The sequence below is a fragment of the Halichoerus grypus genome, chromosome 7 (genome assembly GCF_964656455.1).
Source record: "Halichoerus grypus chromosome 7, mHalGry1.hap1.1, whole genome shotgun sequence".
NCBI lineage: Eukaryota > Metazoa > Chordata > Mammalia > Carnivora > Phocidae > Halichoerus > Halichoerus grypus.
This window is the reverse complement of record NC_135718.1, coordinates 25050558-25070206: the sequence shown is the minus strand read 5'-3', so window position 1 is coordinate 25070206 and position 19649 is coordinate 25050558. Positions and strand designations below refer to the sequence as shown.

At 43.0% G+C, this 19649-nt stretch overlaps 1 protein-coding gene across 11 annotated transcripts in view; it reads right to left on the bottom strand.

The window, feature by feature from the left end:
- The window catches only part of STN1 (STN1 subunit of CST complex), a 42752-nt gene that overhangs the window by 7319 nt on the left and 15784 nt on the right, over positions 1 to 19649 (bottom strand). For 8 of the 11 annotated variants that reach the window (XM_078077147.1, XM_036089942.2, XM_036089944.2 and 5 more), the window contains 5 exons: positions 15929 to 16096; positions 15073 to 15187; positions 11317 to 11491; positions 6024 to 6146; positions 2892 to 2964 (listed from right to left, as the gene is read on the bottom strand). In XM_078077147.1, coding sequence (XP_077933273.1) covers positions 2892 to 2964; positions 6024 to 6146; positions 11317 to 11491; positions 15073 to 15187; positions 15929 to 16096 — 654 coding nt within the window. The remainder of the gene's footprint in view (positions 1 to 2891; positions 2965 to 6023; positions 6147 to 11316; positions 11492 to 15072; positions 15188 to 15928; positions 16097 to 19649) is intronic. The other 3 variants (XM_036089951.2, XM_036089952.2, XM_036089948.2) reach the window with 2 other exon arrangements.

The following is a 19649-nucleotide window of genomic DNA, read 5'->3' as shown; positions in this document are numbered from 1 at the left end:
AACAGAAACAGACTCATAAATACAGATAAATACAGAGAACAAACTGGGGGTTGCCAGAGAGGAAGGAGGGGAGTGAGGGGATGGATGAAATAGGTGAAGGGGATTAAGAGATACAAACTTCCAGTTATAAAATAGTCACAGGGATGTAAATAGGACCACAGTCATTAATATTTTAATAACTTTGTATGGTGACAGATGGTAACTAGACATCATGGTGATCACTTTGTAATGTATATAAATGTCAAATCACTATATTGTACACCTCAAACTAATATAATATTGTAGGTCAACTATACTTAACTAAAAAAAAAAAGAGGGGTGCCTAGGTGGCTCAGTTGGTTGAGCATCCGACTCTTGATTTCAGCTCAGGTCATGATCTCGGGGTCGTGAGATCGAGCCCTGTGTCAGGCTCTGCACTCAGCAGGGAGTCTGCTTGAGATTCCCTCTCTCCCTCTCCCCTCCTCCCACTCACACACTCTCTCTCTCAAATAAACAAATAAATCTTTAAAAAAAAAAAAAGAAACTGAGGCACAGACTTATCCAAGATCACACAGCTATAAAGTGATAGAGCTGGGATTCAAACCCAGGCAAGGGGGCTCCAGAGCCCAGCTCTTCACAACTCTGCCATGCTGCCGGTCTTTGAACAAGCCCAGGATCAGTGCTTTAGGGACTGAAAACAGGTTTCATGTTTATAGTCCTTTCCTTATTCTAAGTTTATCCGTTTACTGAAATACTCCTAAATGACTAAAGAGTTTACATCCTACTGATCATCCTGATAAGGAAAAACTCAATGCTGTATTTTGTACAAAAGGTCAGAAACACACTAAAGGCCCAGGAGGAATGACTGAGAGGTTGAAGATCTATCTATACGTATAATGGAATCCTGTGTGGTATTAAGGCTGAGGCCGTGTGGGATGTGCTGCTGCTGAATGACTTCTAGAAGCCAACGTTAGATTTAAGACACAAGGTGTGGAACACTGAGTATCGCACGCTAACCTTTACTTGTGGGGCTTTTTAAAAAAGAAACTATACCAATATGCTTGCACGTGTATATAACCTCTCTAGAACGACAAGTGGGAAACTAGTAACACCCACTGGCTTTGGACGAGGGAACATAGAGCCTGGGGCTCGGGGTTGGGAGGGATTCTGATTTTCTGTGTGCACTTTGCACTGTCTGACTTTTATCATGTCCATACATGATTACTCAGAATATATATATATATATAATATCACAGATATTTTCTAGGACGAGTGGTCACAACAGATGCCAAGACAGTCCCTAGGAGGTATTTTTCCTGGCATTCTCAGTTCCTCATGCTCCAGAGTTCAGCTCCTCGGAGTTTCCTAGTTCTGGGGCCTGGCTTACAGCTGTCAGAGGCCCCCACATACAGACTGAGGGGCACAGGGGGTCCACCTCGACACACACACTCGCCAGGGCCAGGGCGGGTCTGGGGATTAGGAGGGGAAGGAAAACCTGCCACTTTTGCAGACTCTCAGGCCACCAGGCAGTTTGGCTCTCCTGAGAAATGCAGTGTGAGTTCCTTTCATTCGCTTCACCAGGCACTGCGATTATTTCAATCCATCCTGTTCCTAGTGCAGATCAACATAAGGATCTGGCCAGGTGGCTGAGGAGGAGGATGGGTGCCGGGAGTCTATCTGGGGAGCAGCCTCTCGTCTCTTGTCTCTTCTTGGTTGAGGAACTCCACAGTTCACTGCTCTTTAAAGCTCCCTAAATTGTGGATGGACAGGTTCTCCCCCAACTCAAGGAGACTCATCCCTGTTGTTCTAAATGATGTGAACAAAAGCCAGAAACTTTGCATTAAAATAATAGGTTGCTTTCAGTTTATTTTAAGATCTGTTGTCACACCATTCTGGGATCTGACCTCATGGGTTCTTAAAGGCTAAGTAGGGCTGCATACCATAAATACCAGGGCCGGAGACCTGGCCCAGCTCCGCCCGCTGACTCAGCCTGGAGCAGGGCCAGGCCCCAGGGATGGAGGGGCTGAAAGGGCTGGGGGTGGGTTTCTTTGGAGAGAAAGCAAGCCGACTGAGGAGAACTGCAGTCATCCACAAGTCTTTCCCCTTCTCTCCCAGCCTCCCTTGTTGACAAAAGCCAACATTCATTATCAGCATATGTTTGACAAAAGACAGACTTTGAAAAGTCACCTTGAAGTCTAATCAGTTTACACAGGATTTAAAGATAGGAGTAGTGCTTTCTCCTCTTTCTAACTAGTGTGAAAACGGTAATGTCTGTTGTCAGACTAGCTACAGTTTGAGATTCTAACCACTAGGGGTTGACCTAACTCCACTAAAACCAACTGTATTTTAAACCATTTCTTCTGCAAATTATCAGGTTCCAAGATGACTAAATTACACTAATCATAAACTGTAATGTCTAGAACCATTTCTCCTAACACAGAAAGGCTTGATGTCAGAAGAGAGGAAACTGCCTCATCTGCATTCAAAGATGAGGGGCAAGAGTAGAAGACGACAAATCAGAGAGAACATGAGAACCAGAAGGTCAAGAAAAGTCCTAGCCTGGTAGCTTACCTCACTGCACTGCAGTGACCTGAGACGCTGCCCCGGCCAGCTCCTATCCCAGCCCCTAATGAATCAGCATCCCCAGGGCTGGGACCTGAGCACTGCATGTTTAAAGAAGCTCCAGGGTCAAGTACATGAGCTAAGGTCAGAACAACCGTGAGAGTCTAACGCTCACTGTACAGAAGAAGAGACTGAGGCTCAGAGAGGGCAGGTGTCTGGACCAATCATATTTCCAAGTCACTACTGGGGAAAGCCCCAGGTCTCCTGACTCTCCATCCAGTGTTCTCTGGGAGGGAACATCCCCCTCCAGTGCACCAGGACGCCACATACATGTACATTCCGCCACTTACGATTTGGTTTCTGGCAGTCTTCTTGAATGATATGGTGGATCTTTCTGTGCAGTTCTTTGTCTTCTCTGGTTACCTAAATGGGAAAAACAGGACAGGAGAGAGAGCATTCTTAAGTAAGGAAGTGGTTGTGTAACCCAGACTCCCAGATTAGTATTTAGGATAGTTTTTAAAAATTTCACAGTAATTACCATCCCTACACGGACAAGAGAGTTTTTGATACTTGGCCTATTGTCAAACCAGCTCTGTCCCTAAGCAGCTCACTGCTTTGTAGTTGGCCCAGAGGCACACTCCCTTGGAAGGTGGTTTACCTGGACCATGATGTCAAGAAAAACTGAAATTCCATACTTTTAAGGAGCAACTCTCTTCTCAAATATTCGTCATACATTCATTTCTCTTACTCATCTTTATATTCAAAGGGAGACACAAGTGATCAAAGTCTCGATCTCCAACCAGGGCTCCTTCCTCTGGGCCCTGATACCTGTCTCATGTCTCATTAGTATTCTTCTTTCTCCCAACCCCAAAGAAAAACAAATGAAATAAAAACTGTCAGAAAAGCTAGCAAGAGAGTACATCCAGCTCATCTACAGAAACACTTTCTGTCTCAAAGGCAAACATAACTATGAGGGTATTCTAGTCTGTGTACAGATGAGTGCAGACCACCTCCTGCTGGAAAGACCTGGTAAGGTTGGAGAAGCCTACGCTGGGCAGCTCCCCTTCCCATGTCTCCCCAACCCCTCCCTCATGTTTGCCTCAAAGGCAAACAAACTCAACCGGCTCCAGTTTGAGGGAAGCCAAGTAACCATCTGCGTTTCACCTTCATGTTCCACAGTAAATCTAAAAACAAAAAAAGAAAAAAAAGAGAGAGAGAGGAAGGAAGGAAAAGAGGAAGGAAGGGGGAAAAAAAAGCAAGCAAACAAACACATGTATCAGGAATTGTGTGACCAGACTTTAGGACGAATGGGGATCTTGACTCACAAGGTTATTGTGAAGATTAACTAAGGTAATGGGAGTGAGAGCTGCCGAAGGAGGAAAGCGCTACACAAACAGAAGTATCCACATCGCCATGACAACTACTTCCCCGAGAAAACAGAAACCTACAGCCCGGAGAAGGAGGTGGAAGGGAGGAGAGAAGAGGGATGGTTCTGCAGAGGAAAAGAGCTATTACTGCTTGATCACCCATTCCAGCTCACACTGATTCACAGGAGGAAGTGCCCTAGCCCCGCCACACCTCAGCCCTGGCTGCTGCCCAGGAAAAGCCACGTTTTACAGACACAGGGGGCCAACCCAGAGCCCCGTGGCAGGGAGGGGTTGGGGAGGCATGGGAAGGGGAGCTGCTGCCCAGCATAGGCTTCTCCAACCTTACCAGGTCTTTCCAGCAGGAGGTGGTCTGCACTCATCTGTACACAGACTAGAATACCCTTTTCAAAAGTTACTCAGGGACCCCTGGCTGGCTCAGTGGGTAGAGCATGCAACTCTTGATCTCAGGGTAGTGAGTTCAAGCCCCACGTTGGGTGTAGGGGTTTTTTTTTTTTAAGATTTTATTTATTTATTTGTCAGAGAGATGGGGAGCACAAGCAGGGGGAGTGGCAGGCAGAGGGAGAAGCAGGCTCTCCACTGAGTGAGGAGCCCGATGCGGGACTCGATACCAGCACCCTGGGATCATGACCCGAGCTGAAGGCAGACAGATGCTTAACCAACTAAGCCACCCAGGCATCCCTTGGGTATAGAGATTACCTAAAAATAAAATTAAAAAAAAACAAAACAAAAAACTTAAAAGTTTTACTCAAATAGTACTTAAAACATATATTAATTTAAAAAAAACTCTCTAAAATGGGGAATCACTAGAGTAAACCAACATGAAGAAAATGTCCTATTAAGGAAAGATTCCCCTCCAGCATCATGTCTGTAAAGAGTGAGACTTCTGGGACTCCTCGGAATTCTGATTTGCCTCCAGGAGAATCACTCGTGACTGAAGCCACATCTACGCTGCTGATATCAGCCGTCACGGGGAAGCCCATTGTCACCGAAAGCACGGCCCCTCCGAGTATTAAAGGTAGGCAGCAAGAGGTGAATCTTTAACTCTGAAGGTATGAGGCAAGCAGGCCCTTGTACCCCTGGTGGGAATGTCCGTGAGTATCGCCTTCTGGGAGGTCAATCAGACTGTGCTGACCAAATGCTTAAAGATACATGTCCTTTGCGCGGCAATTCCTGTTTTAAGAGCAAATCTTACAGAAATGCTTACGTGAATTCACAAAGGTAGCCATAGCAACACTATCCATGAAAGCAAAACTCAGAATCAACACCGATGTCCACCAGAAAGAAGGGGTTAGAAGTGTAGGGCAAGAACCCACGATACCATGTGAGGCCAAAAAGATTGAGGGAGATTTAGAAGTACTAAAATGGAAAGATGCCTGTGATGTGCTATTTTGATACCCCACCCCCCAAAACTGCCAGGCATTATTTACAGCAGTGGTTCTCAACTGTCCCAGCGGACACTTGGCGATGTCCAGAGACATTTTTGGTTGTCATAAGTCGGTGGGCTGCTACTGCTATCTAGTGAATAAAGGCCAGGGGTGCTGTTAGACCTCCCACAATGCAAAGGAAAGCCACCCACAGCAAAGAACCATCTGGCCCAGTGTTAAGGCTGAGAAGTCCTGATTTGCAGGATAATCACTTTTGGGGGGGAAAACAAAAAAGCCACAGAAGCATCTATACGTGTACATTTGTAAATGCACAGGTAAGCGTCTAGAAGGACATACTGTTAAAAATGGCAGCTGGGTGGGGGGGGCAGGCGCCTGGGTGGCTCAGCGGGTTAAGTGTCCGACTGGTTTTGGCTCAGGTCGTGATCTCCCGGGCATGGGATCAAGCACCACATTGGGCTCTGCGCCCAGTACAGAATCTACTTCAGATTCTTTCTCCTTCTCCCTCTGCCCCTTCCCGCTTGTGCTCTCTAAAATACATAAATAAAATCTTTAAAAAGAAATGGCACCTTGGGGAAAGAGAAGGGCTGACTTTCACTCCTTATTTTATGAACGTCCTTAATGAATTTTAAAAATAGTAAATAGGTATTCCTAACGAATGAATATAGTGATCGAAGCTACGAAGGAAAAAAAAAAGTTGCAGGTCTCTTACATAGTATAGCTTATCAAAACCATCATCTTTCTGGAAAACAAATCCTTTTTCCTGAAGCAGCTGTATTGCATTCTTAAATATACTATGAATTGCCTTGGAAGTGGTGTCCTTCTTAGAATCCCCCTGTAGGAAGAGGAAAAAGAAAAAGAAGTTAAGTCCCGTCTTACAGCATCTAAGAGTAACTCCCTGGACCAACTGGTTTATGAATTCACCCAACAGGCTTTTTATCTGCTGAGTCAAAATGATGCAGGTGTGTGGCCCAGCAGGATGGTATGTAAACAGGCCTGGGAAGTTTGCTCGGGTAGGATAATGCTTGATAACTGTTCCATACCTTAGTTGTGATTCGGTTCAATTTTACAGTATGAAATGGAAAATCAAGAAGAGAATCTTTGGAGTATGTAGTTTATATGTCTTGAACATTTAAAATTACTTCTATTCCCATGCTGCTTTTGGTAGAATTAGTTTCCTAAACAAAAAGATAATCTTTGATTTTTTTTTTAATTCAGAGCCGAAACACTGTACGTGTATATTAGCTCAGTTTTTTCATTAAAATTATAGCTATATATAATCTCTTCCTAAGGACTTCAGAGAATTTTACACACATTGAAATAAAGTTGGGGATTCTAGGATGTACAAAGTATTAAGTAGTCTCCTTATTTTAAATGGAGGCAAACAGCCATACGGAGACCTGTCTGTCCGAGGCAGGTCCATGGGGCTGAAGGCAGAGGGGTCCCAGACCGCATGGAAAGGAACCTCTGCTGCTCTCAGTTTTCTATCTCCTCAATTTCAGTATTTCTCCTCTAAGACATGGGTTTACGCAGAGTTACCAGTTCATCCTATTTCTTGTTCCCCAGGAAGCTGGGCCTTCAGCTACGTCCCACCATGGTTAACTAAATTGTAAGCTTACTGAGTTGGGGACTTTATTTCAACTTGGCCACCTCCTCCCTGGCACACAGTGGGTAACTAATAAGACGTCTGTGTAATGAATGGGGAGTAAATACCCCATTATAGAGGAGGTAGCCTTTTTATTATTCCACTGGGGATTTTCAGTCCATTTCTGAAACAAAGTAGTGAACAACTGTCCTTCAAGGTACACACCCATTTTTAATGTGACAGAAAATTGTCAAGATACTTAAAAGATGACAGCACCAAAGAAACAAGGCAAAGCTTCTAAAAAAGCATTTAAAGGCCAAGTCCTACCCCTAATGAAGAATGCTGATGAAGGGGCGCCTGGGTGGCTCAGTCAGTTAAGCGTCTGCCTTCGGCTCAGGTCATGATCCCAGGGTCCTGGGATTGAGCCCTCATTGGGCTCCCTGCTCTGCGGGGAGTCTGCTTCTCCCTCTGCCCCTTCCCCCACTCATTCTCTCTTCTTTCTCGCTCTCTCTCATAAATAAAATCTTTAAAAAAAAAAAAAAGAATGCTGATGAAGCCTATCTGGGACAGTACCCACAGATGCTGAAAGAGAGAGCTTGCTTGTGATCTGCTGATGACATTTCCTGCACGTGATAGGGAAAGGAAAGAAACCCCCAAATGGCTTCAAGCGTTGACCACTGCATCCCTAAAGAAACCCTCTCTTTCTAGAAAAGGCCTTCCAAAGAGGCACTGTTTTAATCTAATGGATCCTAGTGACATTTCACAAACACGCTCCCCTGGCCTGAAGAGGACAGTCTAATACTGTTATTTTTTTTTTTTTTTAAGATTTTATTTATTTATTTGAGAGAGAGAGAGTGAGTGAGAGAGAGAGAGCACATGAGAGGGGGGAGGGTCAGAGGGAGAAGCAGACTGCCTGCTGAGTAGGGAGCCCGATGCGGGACTCGATCCCAGGACTCCAGGATCGTGATCTAATACTCTTAATTAAATTAATAGTCAACAAGCTGGAGCACCTGGTCATTAGAACATTATGGCCTGAAAGTTGACGAACATTCCAAGTTATGACAGCATCCGTTCTCTGAAGGCAGAATAAGGCCAAGAACTATGTGATGACTCCCACGGGCAGAAAATCTATGTGAGTGTGTTTAGAATAAACAACTCACCTAGCAATACTCAGTCACACAGCCTTGTATTCTGGGGCCTTCAGGAAAAGCTGTATTTATTAGGGGAAGCACAATCAACCCAAAATAGACTCTCCCACGAAACAGTTAAAGCCACTTAATCTTCATAATTCTAAGGAAATTCATCTTTTCAGTAAATTTAATATCAGGATCCTAAGGGTTGAGTTTATTACAGCTCTTACCAAGATAGAAATAAACTGGAGACTAAAAATGATTGTTGCGTGATTACTGCTATCATTAGAAATGACTCCTGGTTATCCCCAGACCACACAAAAAGCTCAGTTCCTCCTCCCAGATTTCTGTAAGCTCAGGGAGCAGAAGGACAGTGTGCTAGGACTGTGAGACTAAAAACACAGTTTCAGCTGTGAACAAGAAGGACCCAACAGAAAAGGCTCTGTGAATATAAACAGTATGTGAAACTTCCTTTCCAAAAACATTTGCCTCGGCTGACCTCAGAACATATCTCCCTACTGGTTCTAATGATACAATCTCAGGGAGAAGGCCTCCAATCATCTCTGCTAGCCAGCAGCTTGGCTTGGCCTGGGATTTGTGTCCTTCTTGTCTTTTTCTAAAGACAAGGCTCATCCAATTCAGGAAACCAAAACTGCACAGAGAGAGAAACAGTGACTGGCTGAACATGCTGAGCCTGAGCAGGCCTCTCCCAGCCACAGGTCAGGAACTGGGTGGATCTCTGAAATATATATATAGTCTTCATTCTCAAACAAACTCTACATTTATCCAGCTGTCAAAGAAACAATGGTTTTGCAAGGTCTGCTTATCATGTTTCTGGATTTGCTAAGAAGGGCCACTACGGAAAAAGAAAGGCGGGGAGATGACATTCAAACCCTCTCTCCCCTGGCCTCTAAACTATATAACACTATCACAATGATTTTTTGTGAAGCTTTCATCTGTATGACAACAGAAAGTGCCAAAGGATCTAGGGTTTCACCATCACTGTAAAGCATCCTTAGTCTCCTAGGCTCTATTAAGCAGAATTCAACTTAATGATGCTGACCTCCCCAACCACAGTCATGTGAGGGAATAATTCATAATTGATGGGAAAAAGTTTCCAAAGACAAAACAAAGTGCCACATTCATTTCTCTTTAAACATACCTGACTGGGCAGACAACAAGTTTCTGCTCTGAGCATTTTCAAAAAGATGTCACGCCAAAAGTTCCCCACGGTCGTTTTGAATGGAGGAGCCTTCAGAGAATCCTCAAAGTCTCTCTACTTAATTGTGGCTCCTACAGAAGAGTGGGTTCACGGGAAGAATGTGGTCTTTGCTAAGCTTCAGTTTCCTTCCCAACAGGCCGACAGAGTGGTCACAAGTGCTAGGAGGCTAACTTGGCGGTGAGCCGCCTCTGAACGACTAATTGGGAGGAAGCTTAATCCTGCGGACAGCTGCGGGACCCCACCCGCGAAGGAGCCCAGGAGGGCAGAAGGCAGCGGCTAGTCCGGGCCCTCTCCACCTGGGGAGTCCCCTGACACGCTATCCCTGTCTCTGCGAATGACATCGCGGGTCACCGGGCACACAGCCTGCGGCCAGCAGGAGATAATTAGGTTCGTGAATGAAACTGAGACGCGGTGGCCGTCGCCTAGGAGGTCAGGATGAGGACCTGGTGTCTGTTCCACCAGAATCACGAGGAATAACTTATGTTACCTAACAAGGTATTCACGGCAGCCCTGCTGGTAATGACAAAAGATCGGAAAACTTCTGAACAGTCCAGAAATGGAGAGACTGGTTAAATAAATTACAGTACATGTAACAACAAAAGATTATTATGGCAATCCATATGTATGGCTAGGAAAGGCTAAGACATGCAATTCAGTGAAAAGCTAGGTATAGATCAGAGTTTAGCATGCTACCAATTGTGTAAAAAAAAGGGGGGGGGAATATAACTACTCCTAGTTTATAAATGCACAGACTGTCTCTGGAAGGATACTCATGAGACTAGTAATGGTGCTTGTCTCTGGGGAAAGAGGGTAGGAGGGAGGATGGGAAGGAAACTTACTTTTAACTAGATACTTCTGGGGACTATTTAAATTTTTAAAAACTATTCATTCCTTCAACCAACAAATAAGCATCAAAAACTTAGTTTATGGCAGCCCTGTTCTGGGCCATGGTTCTAGAGAGCGAAGAACAAGATAGAGAAGACCTCTGCCCTTGTAAAATTTAAATTCTGGCAGAGGAATAGGTAGGCAAACAAATAGATACCAGTGATATCCTGAGATATGAAAACAGGGTGATAACACAGTGAGGAAGCAGGTGGCTATCAGAGCAAATATGGGGAGGGCAAGAAGGTGACATTTCAGCAGAGATCATTCCCTGGTGGAATAAATAAAATAAATAAAAATAAATGGTGTCACAACAACAAAAAACCTGAGAATTGCAATGAAAGGGAAAGCCTAAAATTAAAGTTTCAAATAACTCTTAATTCCAAGCAAATAAATAAACACCAAACAACTTAAGTTCACCTGTAACATGAGAGGGGGAAAACGGACAGCTCTTTCCCAGAGGAGTAAGAAATTATTTGATTGTTCCTAGAAATTTTTACTTATAAACTAGACTGAACACAACTTGGTCTTTATTCAAATCCTAATAAGGTAACCTTATTTTGACGAAGAGACAGCAAGTCATTAAAAACTTTGGTTCAAGAATCATCTTGCTGGGGGCACCTGGGTGGCTCAGGTGGTTAAGCGGCTGCCTTTAGCTCAGGTCATGATCTCAGGGTCCTGGGACTGAGCCCCGCATCGGGCTCCCTGCTCAGCGGGGAGCCTGCTTCTCCCTCTCCCTCTGCCCCTCCACCTGCTTGTGCTTATTCTCTCTCTGTGTCAAATAAATAAATAAAATCTTAAAAAAAAAAAAATCCTCTTGCTGAATAATCTTGGAAAAACAATTACCTCTTCTCATTTATTTCCCTCTCATTTGGCTCCTGCTGAGATTAAATACCCATCTCAGTGAACACTAAGAAGTAGTATGAACCTTAAACTACTTTTTTCCCCTACCCAAAGATTAAGTTTACTGAGATTAAATGAGGAGGACAAAAGGGCAGGTGCATTCTCATTTCAAATTCTTAGTGGTCAGTGACCTTTCCAGAAGAGAAACATGGACTAGAACCAGAACCTCTATTCCCTGGGTCTACCCTCTGAGTGTTCATGCCACAGTCCTGTTCACCCATACCCTTGAGCTGCAGATATGGGACAGGGGACCTGAATTCTCACATGGGCATGCAGCACTTACCTGCTCAGAGCCGGCGCTGTGAATCACAGGCTGATTGGCAAGGGACAGCAGAGATTCCACAGTTTCCAATTCTTGCTGGTAAAAGGTTTGCACTTTGTTCTCCACGAGGAATTCTTTGGCTCTTTCACTCAGCAAACACGTGAGATTGGCAAGGTCCAGGGTACCTGGATCGCTGCTGGGGGAAAAGTTTTTAAAAGCCCTGCAGAAAACTATCACCTCTGTTTCTTCTCGGTGTGCATAAAACAGAAATTCAGCTGGGAAATGTTGACACTATATTGATGTTTGTTTGATTGGTTGAAGTATAGCTGACACCCAATTTTAAATTAATTTAAGGTATACAATATAGCAATTGACAAGTCCATACTATGCTACATTCACAAGTCTGGCTACCATCTGTCACCATTCAATACTATTACAATACCATTGACTGTATTCCCTGTGCTGTATCTTTTATCCCTATGACTTATTCATTCCATAACTAGAAGCCTGTATCTCCTACTTTCCTTCACCCATTTTGTCCATCCCCGCTCCCCCCACTCCTCCCCTTTGATGGACCCTTAGGTTGTTTCCATTATCTTGGCTACTGTAAATAATGCTGCAATAATCACGGAGGTGTTTTTTGAATTAGTGTTTTTGTTTTCTTTGGGTACACACCCAGTAGTGGAATTACTGGATCATATCGTATTTCTATTTGTAATTTTTTGATTTTTGATTTTTAAATTTTTTGATTTTTTCAAAAGGATTTTTAAACCTTCCCCCATTGTATATTTTTGCCTCCTTTGTTACAGATTGAGCACAAAAACATGGATTCATTTCTGGGCTCTCTATTCTGTTCCACTGAACTATGTGTCTATTTTTGTGTCAGTACCATACTGTTTTGATCACTGTGGCTTTGTAGTAGATCTTGAAATCTGGGATTGTGATACCTTAAGCTTTGTTCTTCTTTCTCAAGATTGCTTTGGCTATTTGGGTCGTTTGTGGTTCAGTACAAATTCTAAGATTATTTGTTCTAGTTCTTTGGAAAATGCTGTTGATATTTTGAAAAGGATGCACTGAATCCATAGATTGCTTTGGGTAGTACGGACATTTTAACAGTATTAATTCTTCCAACCCATGAGCATGGAATATCTTTCCATTTGCGTCACCTTCACTTTTTCTCATCAATGTTTTATAGTTTTCAGAGTATAGGTCTTTCACCTCGTGGTTTTTTCCTAGGTATTTTATTCTTTTTGGTGCAACTGTAAATAGAATTGTTTTAATTTTTCTTTCTGCTACTTTGTTATTAGTGTATAGGAATGCAACCAATTTCTGTGTATTAATTCTATATCCTGCAACTCTACTGAATTCATTTGTAGTTTTAATAATTTGTTTTGGTGGAGTCTTTAGGATTTTCTATGTATAGTGTCATGTCATCTGCAAATAGGGACAGTTTAACTTTTTCCTTACCAATTTGGATGCCTTTTCTTTCTTCTTCTTGTTTGACTGCTGTGGCTAGGACTTCTAGTACTATGTTGAATGAAAGTGGCAACAGTGGATTTCTTGTCTTGTTTCCAGTGAGTATGATGTTAGCTGTGGGTTTTTCATATATGGCCTTCATTATGCTGTGTTCCCTCTAAGCTCACTTTGTTGAGAGTTTTTATCATGAATGCTGTTGAATTTTGTCAAATGCCTTTTCTGCATCTATTGAGATGATCATGTGACTACTGAGAAGATCATGCGACTCTCATCCTTTGTTTTATTAATGTGGTGTCTCATGTTGATTGATTTGTAAATATTAAACAATCCCTGCATTCCCAGAATAAATCCCACGTGATCATGGTGAATGATCCTTTTAATGTATTGTTGAATGCAGTTTGCTAGTATTTTGTTGAGGATTTTTTTTTTTTTTTAAGATTTTATTTTTTTATTTGACAGAAAGAGACACAGCGAGAGAGGGAACACAAGCAGAGGGAGAGGGAGAAGCAGGCTTCCCGCTGAGAAGGGAGCCCGACGTGGGGCCCGATCCCAGAACCCATGACCTGAGCCGAAGACAGACACTTAACGACTGAGCCACCCAGGCGCCCCTTTGTTGAGGATTTTTGCATCCATGTTCATCAGGAATATGGGCCTGTAGTTGTCTTTTTTTGTAGTGTGTCTGTCTGGTTTTAGTGTCAGGGTAATGCCTGCTGCATAGAATTTATTTGGAAGCTTTCCTTCCCCTTCTATGTTCTGGAATCATTTGAGGAGAATAGGTATTAACTCTTTTTTAAATGTTTGGTAGATTTCACCTGTGAAGCCATCTGGTCCTAGACTTTTGTTTGTTGGGAGTGTTCTGACTACTGATTTAAATTTGTTACTGGTAATGCGTCTGTTCAATAATAACACTTGTTTTTGACATAAAGGGCAATTCGTACAGTGAGCTCTGTGCGGTCATTTAAAAGGATGAGGCAGGACTACAGCAGCTATAATATTCATGAAAGATTTGGGGGAAAAAGTCAAGCTGAATAGTATATAAGCTGTGTTCCCATTTTTATTAAAAGGCAAATGATGGGGCGCCTGGGTGGCTCAGTCATTAAGCGTCTGCCTTCGGCTCAGGTCATGATCCCAGGGTCCTGGGATCGAGCCCCACATCAGGCTCCTTGCTCAGCGGGAAGCCTGCTTCTCCTTCTCCCACTCCCCCTGCTTGTGTTCCCTCTCTCGCTGTGTCTCTCTCTGTCAAATAAAATCTTTAAAAAAAAAAGCAAATGACAACCCATAAAATATATGGGTGAATGTTCATGCTTGTATATGCACAGAAGAAAAATGTCTAAAAGGATACGCATCAACCTACGAATGGTGGCAACCTTGGGGTAATGGTACTGAGGCAGGAAAATGGGGAACTTCCACTTTGTTACTTTCTACAGGTCTAGAGTTTGGTTTTTTTTTTTAACATACATTTTTTGAATATATAATATATATATGTTAAAAAAATTAAAGTGGGGGGGTGCCTGGGTGGCTCAGTCAGTTAAGCGGCCGACTCTTGCTTTTGGCTCAGGTTGTGATTTCGTGGTCCTGAGATAGAGCCCCGCATCAGGCTCTCTGCTCAGTGCAGAATCTGGTTCAGATTCTCTCTTCCTCTCCCTCTTTAAATCTTTGAAAAAAAAAATTAAAGGGTACACAGTGAAGTCTCCTTTCTATCCTCCTTGCAGCTCCCCCCCGTAGGCAGAGGCCATTATTGGTTTTCTGCCCCCGCTCAGAGTCCTTTGATGAGGACACTAATGAGTATGCATGTATTCTTAGTCCTCCTGCACCCCCCGACCCCACACACACACAAGAAAGTAAAATCATCCCTGGTTGGGAATGATGGGTATCATTTTTTACAGTTTCTTGTTATAATGTGTCATTGTGTAGTATTTTGACTATGAGGTTTCATGGCAGCTTTCTTGCCTTGGGGCTCATTGAGCTCCTTGGATCTGTGCATTTATAGTTTTCAGCAAACCTGGAAAAACTTCATCCATTATTTCTTCAAATACATTTTCTCTGCTCCCTGCACTCCTCCAGGGACTCCAATTACACATACACTTTCCTCCCAAGAACCCTAGAATATCTGTACTATTATTATCTTCACCTTGCAGGTAAGAAAATGAAGCCACATGGGGAGTAAGCAGACTTGCCCAGAGCCCCTCCATGAGTGTGGACAGCTCAGGATTTGAACCCTGGCCTACCCCAGCATCTGGGCTCCCGCTGCTTGGCTTACTGCCATCAATACATCTTTAGCAGTGAGAGGCCACAGCTTACCTTTCTTGCTCTAGGGCTGGACTGCAGAAAGGCTGGTCATAAACTTTCCTGTAGATACTGGGCAGCTCAAGCATCCTCGCGATTTGAATGTTACACACGGGATCTTCTACTTTATCTAATAAGCCATGGGGAAAACATGCCATAGAAATTACAATGAGATCAGCTCTCTCCAGGGTCCTGGAGAGAGGACCTGCTGCTAGGCGCCCAGTGGGTCTCCTTCCCTATGGGTGCCCAAGGATCATACATCCTAGATGCACTAAATGGTTCCCAGTCATCCTTTGAGAGGGAATGCAACGCCCTCAGCATCACAGGCCTGTCCGGCAGCAGACTGGAACCAGGGAAAGCACTTTCGCTTATGCACTCATCTGTTACAATGGCAAACAACAGGGGCCATCCGTGGGATTTCCAACCAAAATCAGCCAGAGTCCTGCAAAACGTATCCCTCAGAGGATGTGGGACGATCGTTATTTCCAATTAGCTGTTTTCCTTCAAAGCTAATGGACTCAGTGGTATTCAAGAAATCGCCATCATTTTAAAGAATATGAACACTCTGCCCTAAATGGACTGACACACAGAACTTCAAAGTACTTTAAACTCTGATGTGGCCCAAATAAATTTGCCAGATATATATAATAAATCATTTGTTTTCTTCCCCCATTTCTAGTTACTGCTCTTCAAAATAAAGTTAAAAATGCTGTTTTTCTAAAGAAAGCCTGTTATGAAATATAATTTCGTCCAGTAAAGAGTCACATCTTCTTATCTGAACTTTCTCGCCGTTTGACTTCCAGCTAACCCAGAGTTTACTGGACACACACCCAGCATAACCACCCATTTGGCAGAGGTAACTTGTGCTTACAATAAGTGGTGACACGAATCTCTCGCTCCTCTCTGTACGTGTGGACATAACCTCTGATCTGGATAATGTCCCCAATTTCTATCTTTGTCTTCTGCTCAATGGTGTCTTGCAGCTTCTTAAGCTGTGAGGTTAAGTTCAGCTCCCCTAGAGCTGCAGCAGCTGTAGTTGCTATAGGGCCGGAAGAGACAAACGCATAACACAGTCACTCCACTGCATGTGTGACACAGTTCTGGGTTGAGACCAACATAAGACACCTATTCCTTCTACTTCTGATTAGCGGCTCTACTGTCAGAAATCTGCACACCCTTCTGAAATCCTCTGCTGAACAGAAGGCATAAACTGTAATTATTCAAAAGTAGGCTGAAGGGAACAGAGTCTAGGAGGCCTGATAACCCAAGTGAGAAAGTTCTGGCAGGGCTCCGACAGGTTCTCCCCTGCTCCTGCACTGCCAGCGCATTCGAAGGGCTCTACGTGGTCCTGAGCTGAGTTCTGGGTTTGGTGGCAACAGCTCTCAACAACCCTTTCAAGTGTCCTTGCAGGAAGACAAGTCTGGCACAGGGGAAAAGGGGACCCAGATCTCCATCTGCAGTTGTTTATGGGGAAGGCGAATATGCCTCAGGCTGATTTCCCACCTAGGTACTCAACACCCTAATCTCTCGCCTCTCATCTGTGTTGGGTAACTGGGGTAATCCCACGCTCTCTCTCTTTCTCTCTCTCACACACACACACATTCTCATACCACTTAAAACTGAAAGCTTAAGCAACTTCATGGTGAAAATAACCCAATGCACTTTCAATTCTAAATAATTTCTATCACTTAAGTTTAATTTCAAGTTGTATTAAATAGTAAGAAGCATAGCCGAGAATATCTGGGAACCATAGGTGCTGTTCTGAGGACCTGACGCTGCATTAGCACATCTCATCCTCACAACTACACCTATTTATTATTAGCCCCATTTTATAGAGGAGGACACTGAGTCACAGAAAGGTCAAGCAACTTGCACAAAGTAGAACAACTAGCTAGCAACAAAGCTGGAGTTTGAACCCAGGTGGTCTCTGACACCAGCACCTTCCTGTTTATTCTCTGCTGCCTGCCCTGTGAGCATACTCGTATTTTCCAGTTACAGCTAGTGTGTGTAAACAATTCGACGTTCTGATTTTCTGCCTGGCTCAAGTTCAGATACACACATGTATCCACAGAATCTTTACAACTCGAGCATTTTAAAAAATCATGGAGCACTGGCATGTTAATATACCACAGTTTGATGAGCTAGTCTCATTAAATATCCCATTCTCCCCCCTTTTTGTAATTTTTTATTTCGGCTTTAATCACCTGCACTGGATGCGGCTTAGAGGTCAGCGCTTGGGTAATGGAGTCAGACAGGCCGGGCTGAAATCTCCACTCACTTCCTACCAGCTCTGCGACTGTGGGCAGGCTGTTAACCTCACGGCGCCAGGGTTTCCTCAACTGTGAATTGGGGGTAACAAGAGAGTCCACCTCACACACAGAGTTGTTGCACATGCTCTAAGTTAACCCTTACATCATGAGCTTGGCATGATGTCAGATCCACAGGAAATGGTCTATAAATGTCAGCTATTTGTAAAAATGAATAATGAAGCCCTCTAGACAAAATTATTGTGTTTTCCTTGGGGTCTTTTGTTGGGAATTACTGGACAGAAAAGTAAAAACAGGTTTACAGTTCATTACATATTGTCAGAATGTTTGCCAGAAAGAAACAATCAAACCGTTCTGTTTTGACAAGGTGTCAAGGCGCATTTGCAGCTCCTACACCGGCTTCCGTCACGTGGATGTTTAGTACCTTAAAAAATACGTAATGATTCCATGATGTTTTATTTTTGCTTTTAAACACCAGACAGCCTCTGTGTTTTTATATAAGATGATCTGCTCTCTGCATTTCTTTACGTGTGAGAAATCATCTTGTGCATTCTATGTATCCTTCATGTCTTTTTTTAGGGCAGCTTTATCAGTTCTGCTAATTACATCCACTCCCCCCATTCCACTGCTTTTCTGTGCTTTTTGGATTTCATTTTACTACATAAAAGTTTGAAAAGATGTTTAGTCTATCCCACTGCCACTGATGGTAGTTTTCGGGGCTTTAACAGCTAGGGACTTATCAGAGTTTAACACGTAAACCCCCTATTTGCTACGATAAACACACAACTCCATCTTCTTTACGTTGTCATGTAAGCTGGAAGATACAGATCAGAGTCACCTCTTTTAAAAATATTTTTATCTACCTGAGCCAACATTTGTTAAATGCTGATTTATTTCCTGCTCTTGTTTTATTTCTGGCTTGTCATATACTTAGTGTTCCTATAATGAATGCACAAATCTCCCTATTAGCCTATTGATCCCATTGTCTTTTTAATCTTATACAACTTAGATGACTGTGGCTTTGTAAAGTGCCACGGCATTACTTTTCTTTTACCGCATCTACTCTATCAGGGGAAACAGCAACCTAGGGAGCACGGAGCACCAACACCTAGGAATCTAGAATACCATCGGCATTAATGGTACTCAGCTGACCGGCTTTCTTCAGAAAATACCCAGGTGTTACTTTTTAAAAGGTTTATTCCATCTGTGTTCCTGTCCCCTCAAGCCGTCTTGTATTTAGGCTGAATTTAAAACACATCATAATAAATGTTTCCTACAGCACTGCTGAAATGATCAGACTGGCGGCCAGTCTGAGAATGAGGCCCAGCTTTCACTTAAAGGGTGACCCAAACTGCCGAAAGAACGGCTCAAGTTCTGTAATTTGGTGAATCTAATGAGACGGCTGGAGCCTGACTGAATTTCATTTTAAGTAGCCTATTCCACGCTGGAAAGATAAACCCCCTCTAAAGTTATAGTATCAAGGGCCAGGCTTTCTTAACTTTTCTCATAAGCTAGTCTAAATGGTACACTCAACAGGACATTTATAGGAGTTAATAGCTTATTCTCAATTACCTTAACGGACTGCAACATGATTTTGACTCAGGCTGAATTTTGTTGAAAAAAATTAGTCTCCATTGGCCACGTTCCAGGGGAAAGCTTTTAAATTGAGGGCAATTAAATGAAAAGGAGAGAATGGGCTAGTCGGGAATAATTTAAAAATCTCACTTCATATATAACATGACGAGAATTATTTTCGGGCTTTTTCCTTGTATTCTTACCCTCTCTTTTTATTCTCAAAGCAATTTCCAATTAAGGCTACCCACTGTGACTGTTCACCTATTCAACTACTTACAAATATTTTAAAAATCTTACTCTCAGTATTAGTAGACATTTTATCTAAAAACTTACTAAATATAAGAGTTATACAATATTCCTAATGTCATTCTTTAAAAAGAAAAAGTTGATTTTGAAAATTAAAACAATGTCTAAAACAGGAGTCTGCAAGCTACAGCCCATGGGCCAAATCCATCCACAATCTGTTTTTGTAAATAAAGTTTTACTTTACTGTGCGTACTGTGTGTGGCCGCTTCTGTGTTACTATGGCAGAGCTGAGCAGCTGAGGTGCAGACCAGAGCGCCCGCAAAGCAGAAAACATTTACTATCTGACCCTGTACAGAAAAAGTCTGCTGCTCCGTAGCCTGAAACAAGTACATATATTCAAACGACACCCTCTGATTGAGGGTTTGATGACACAAAAACCATAAATCTGCAAATGATTTTAATACCCTAGACATATATGAAAATTCAATTATCTGATTGTCCTAT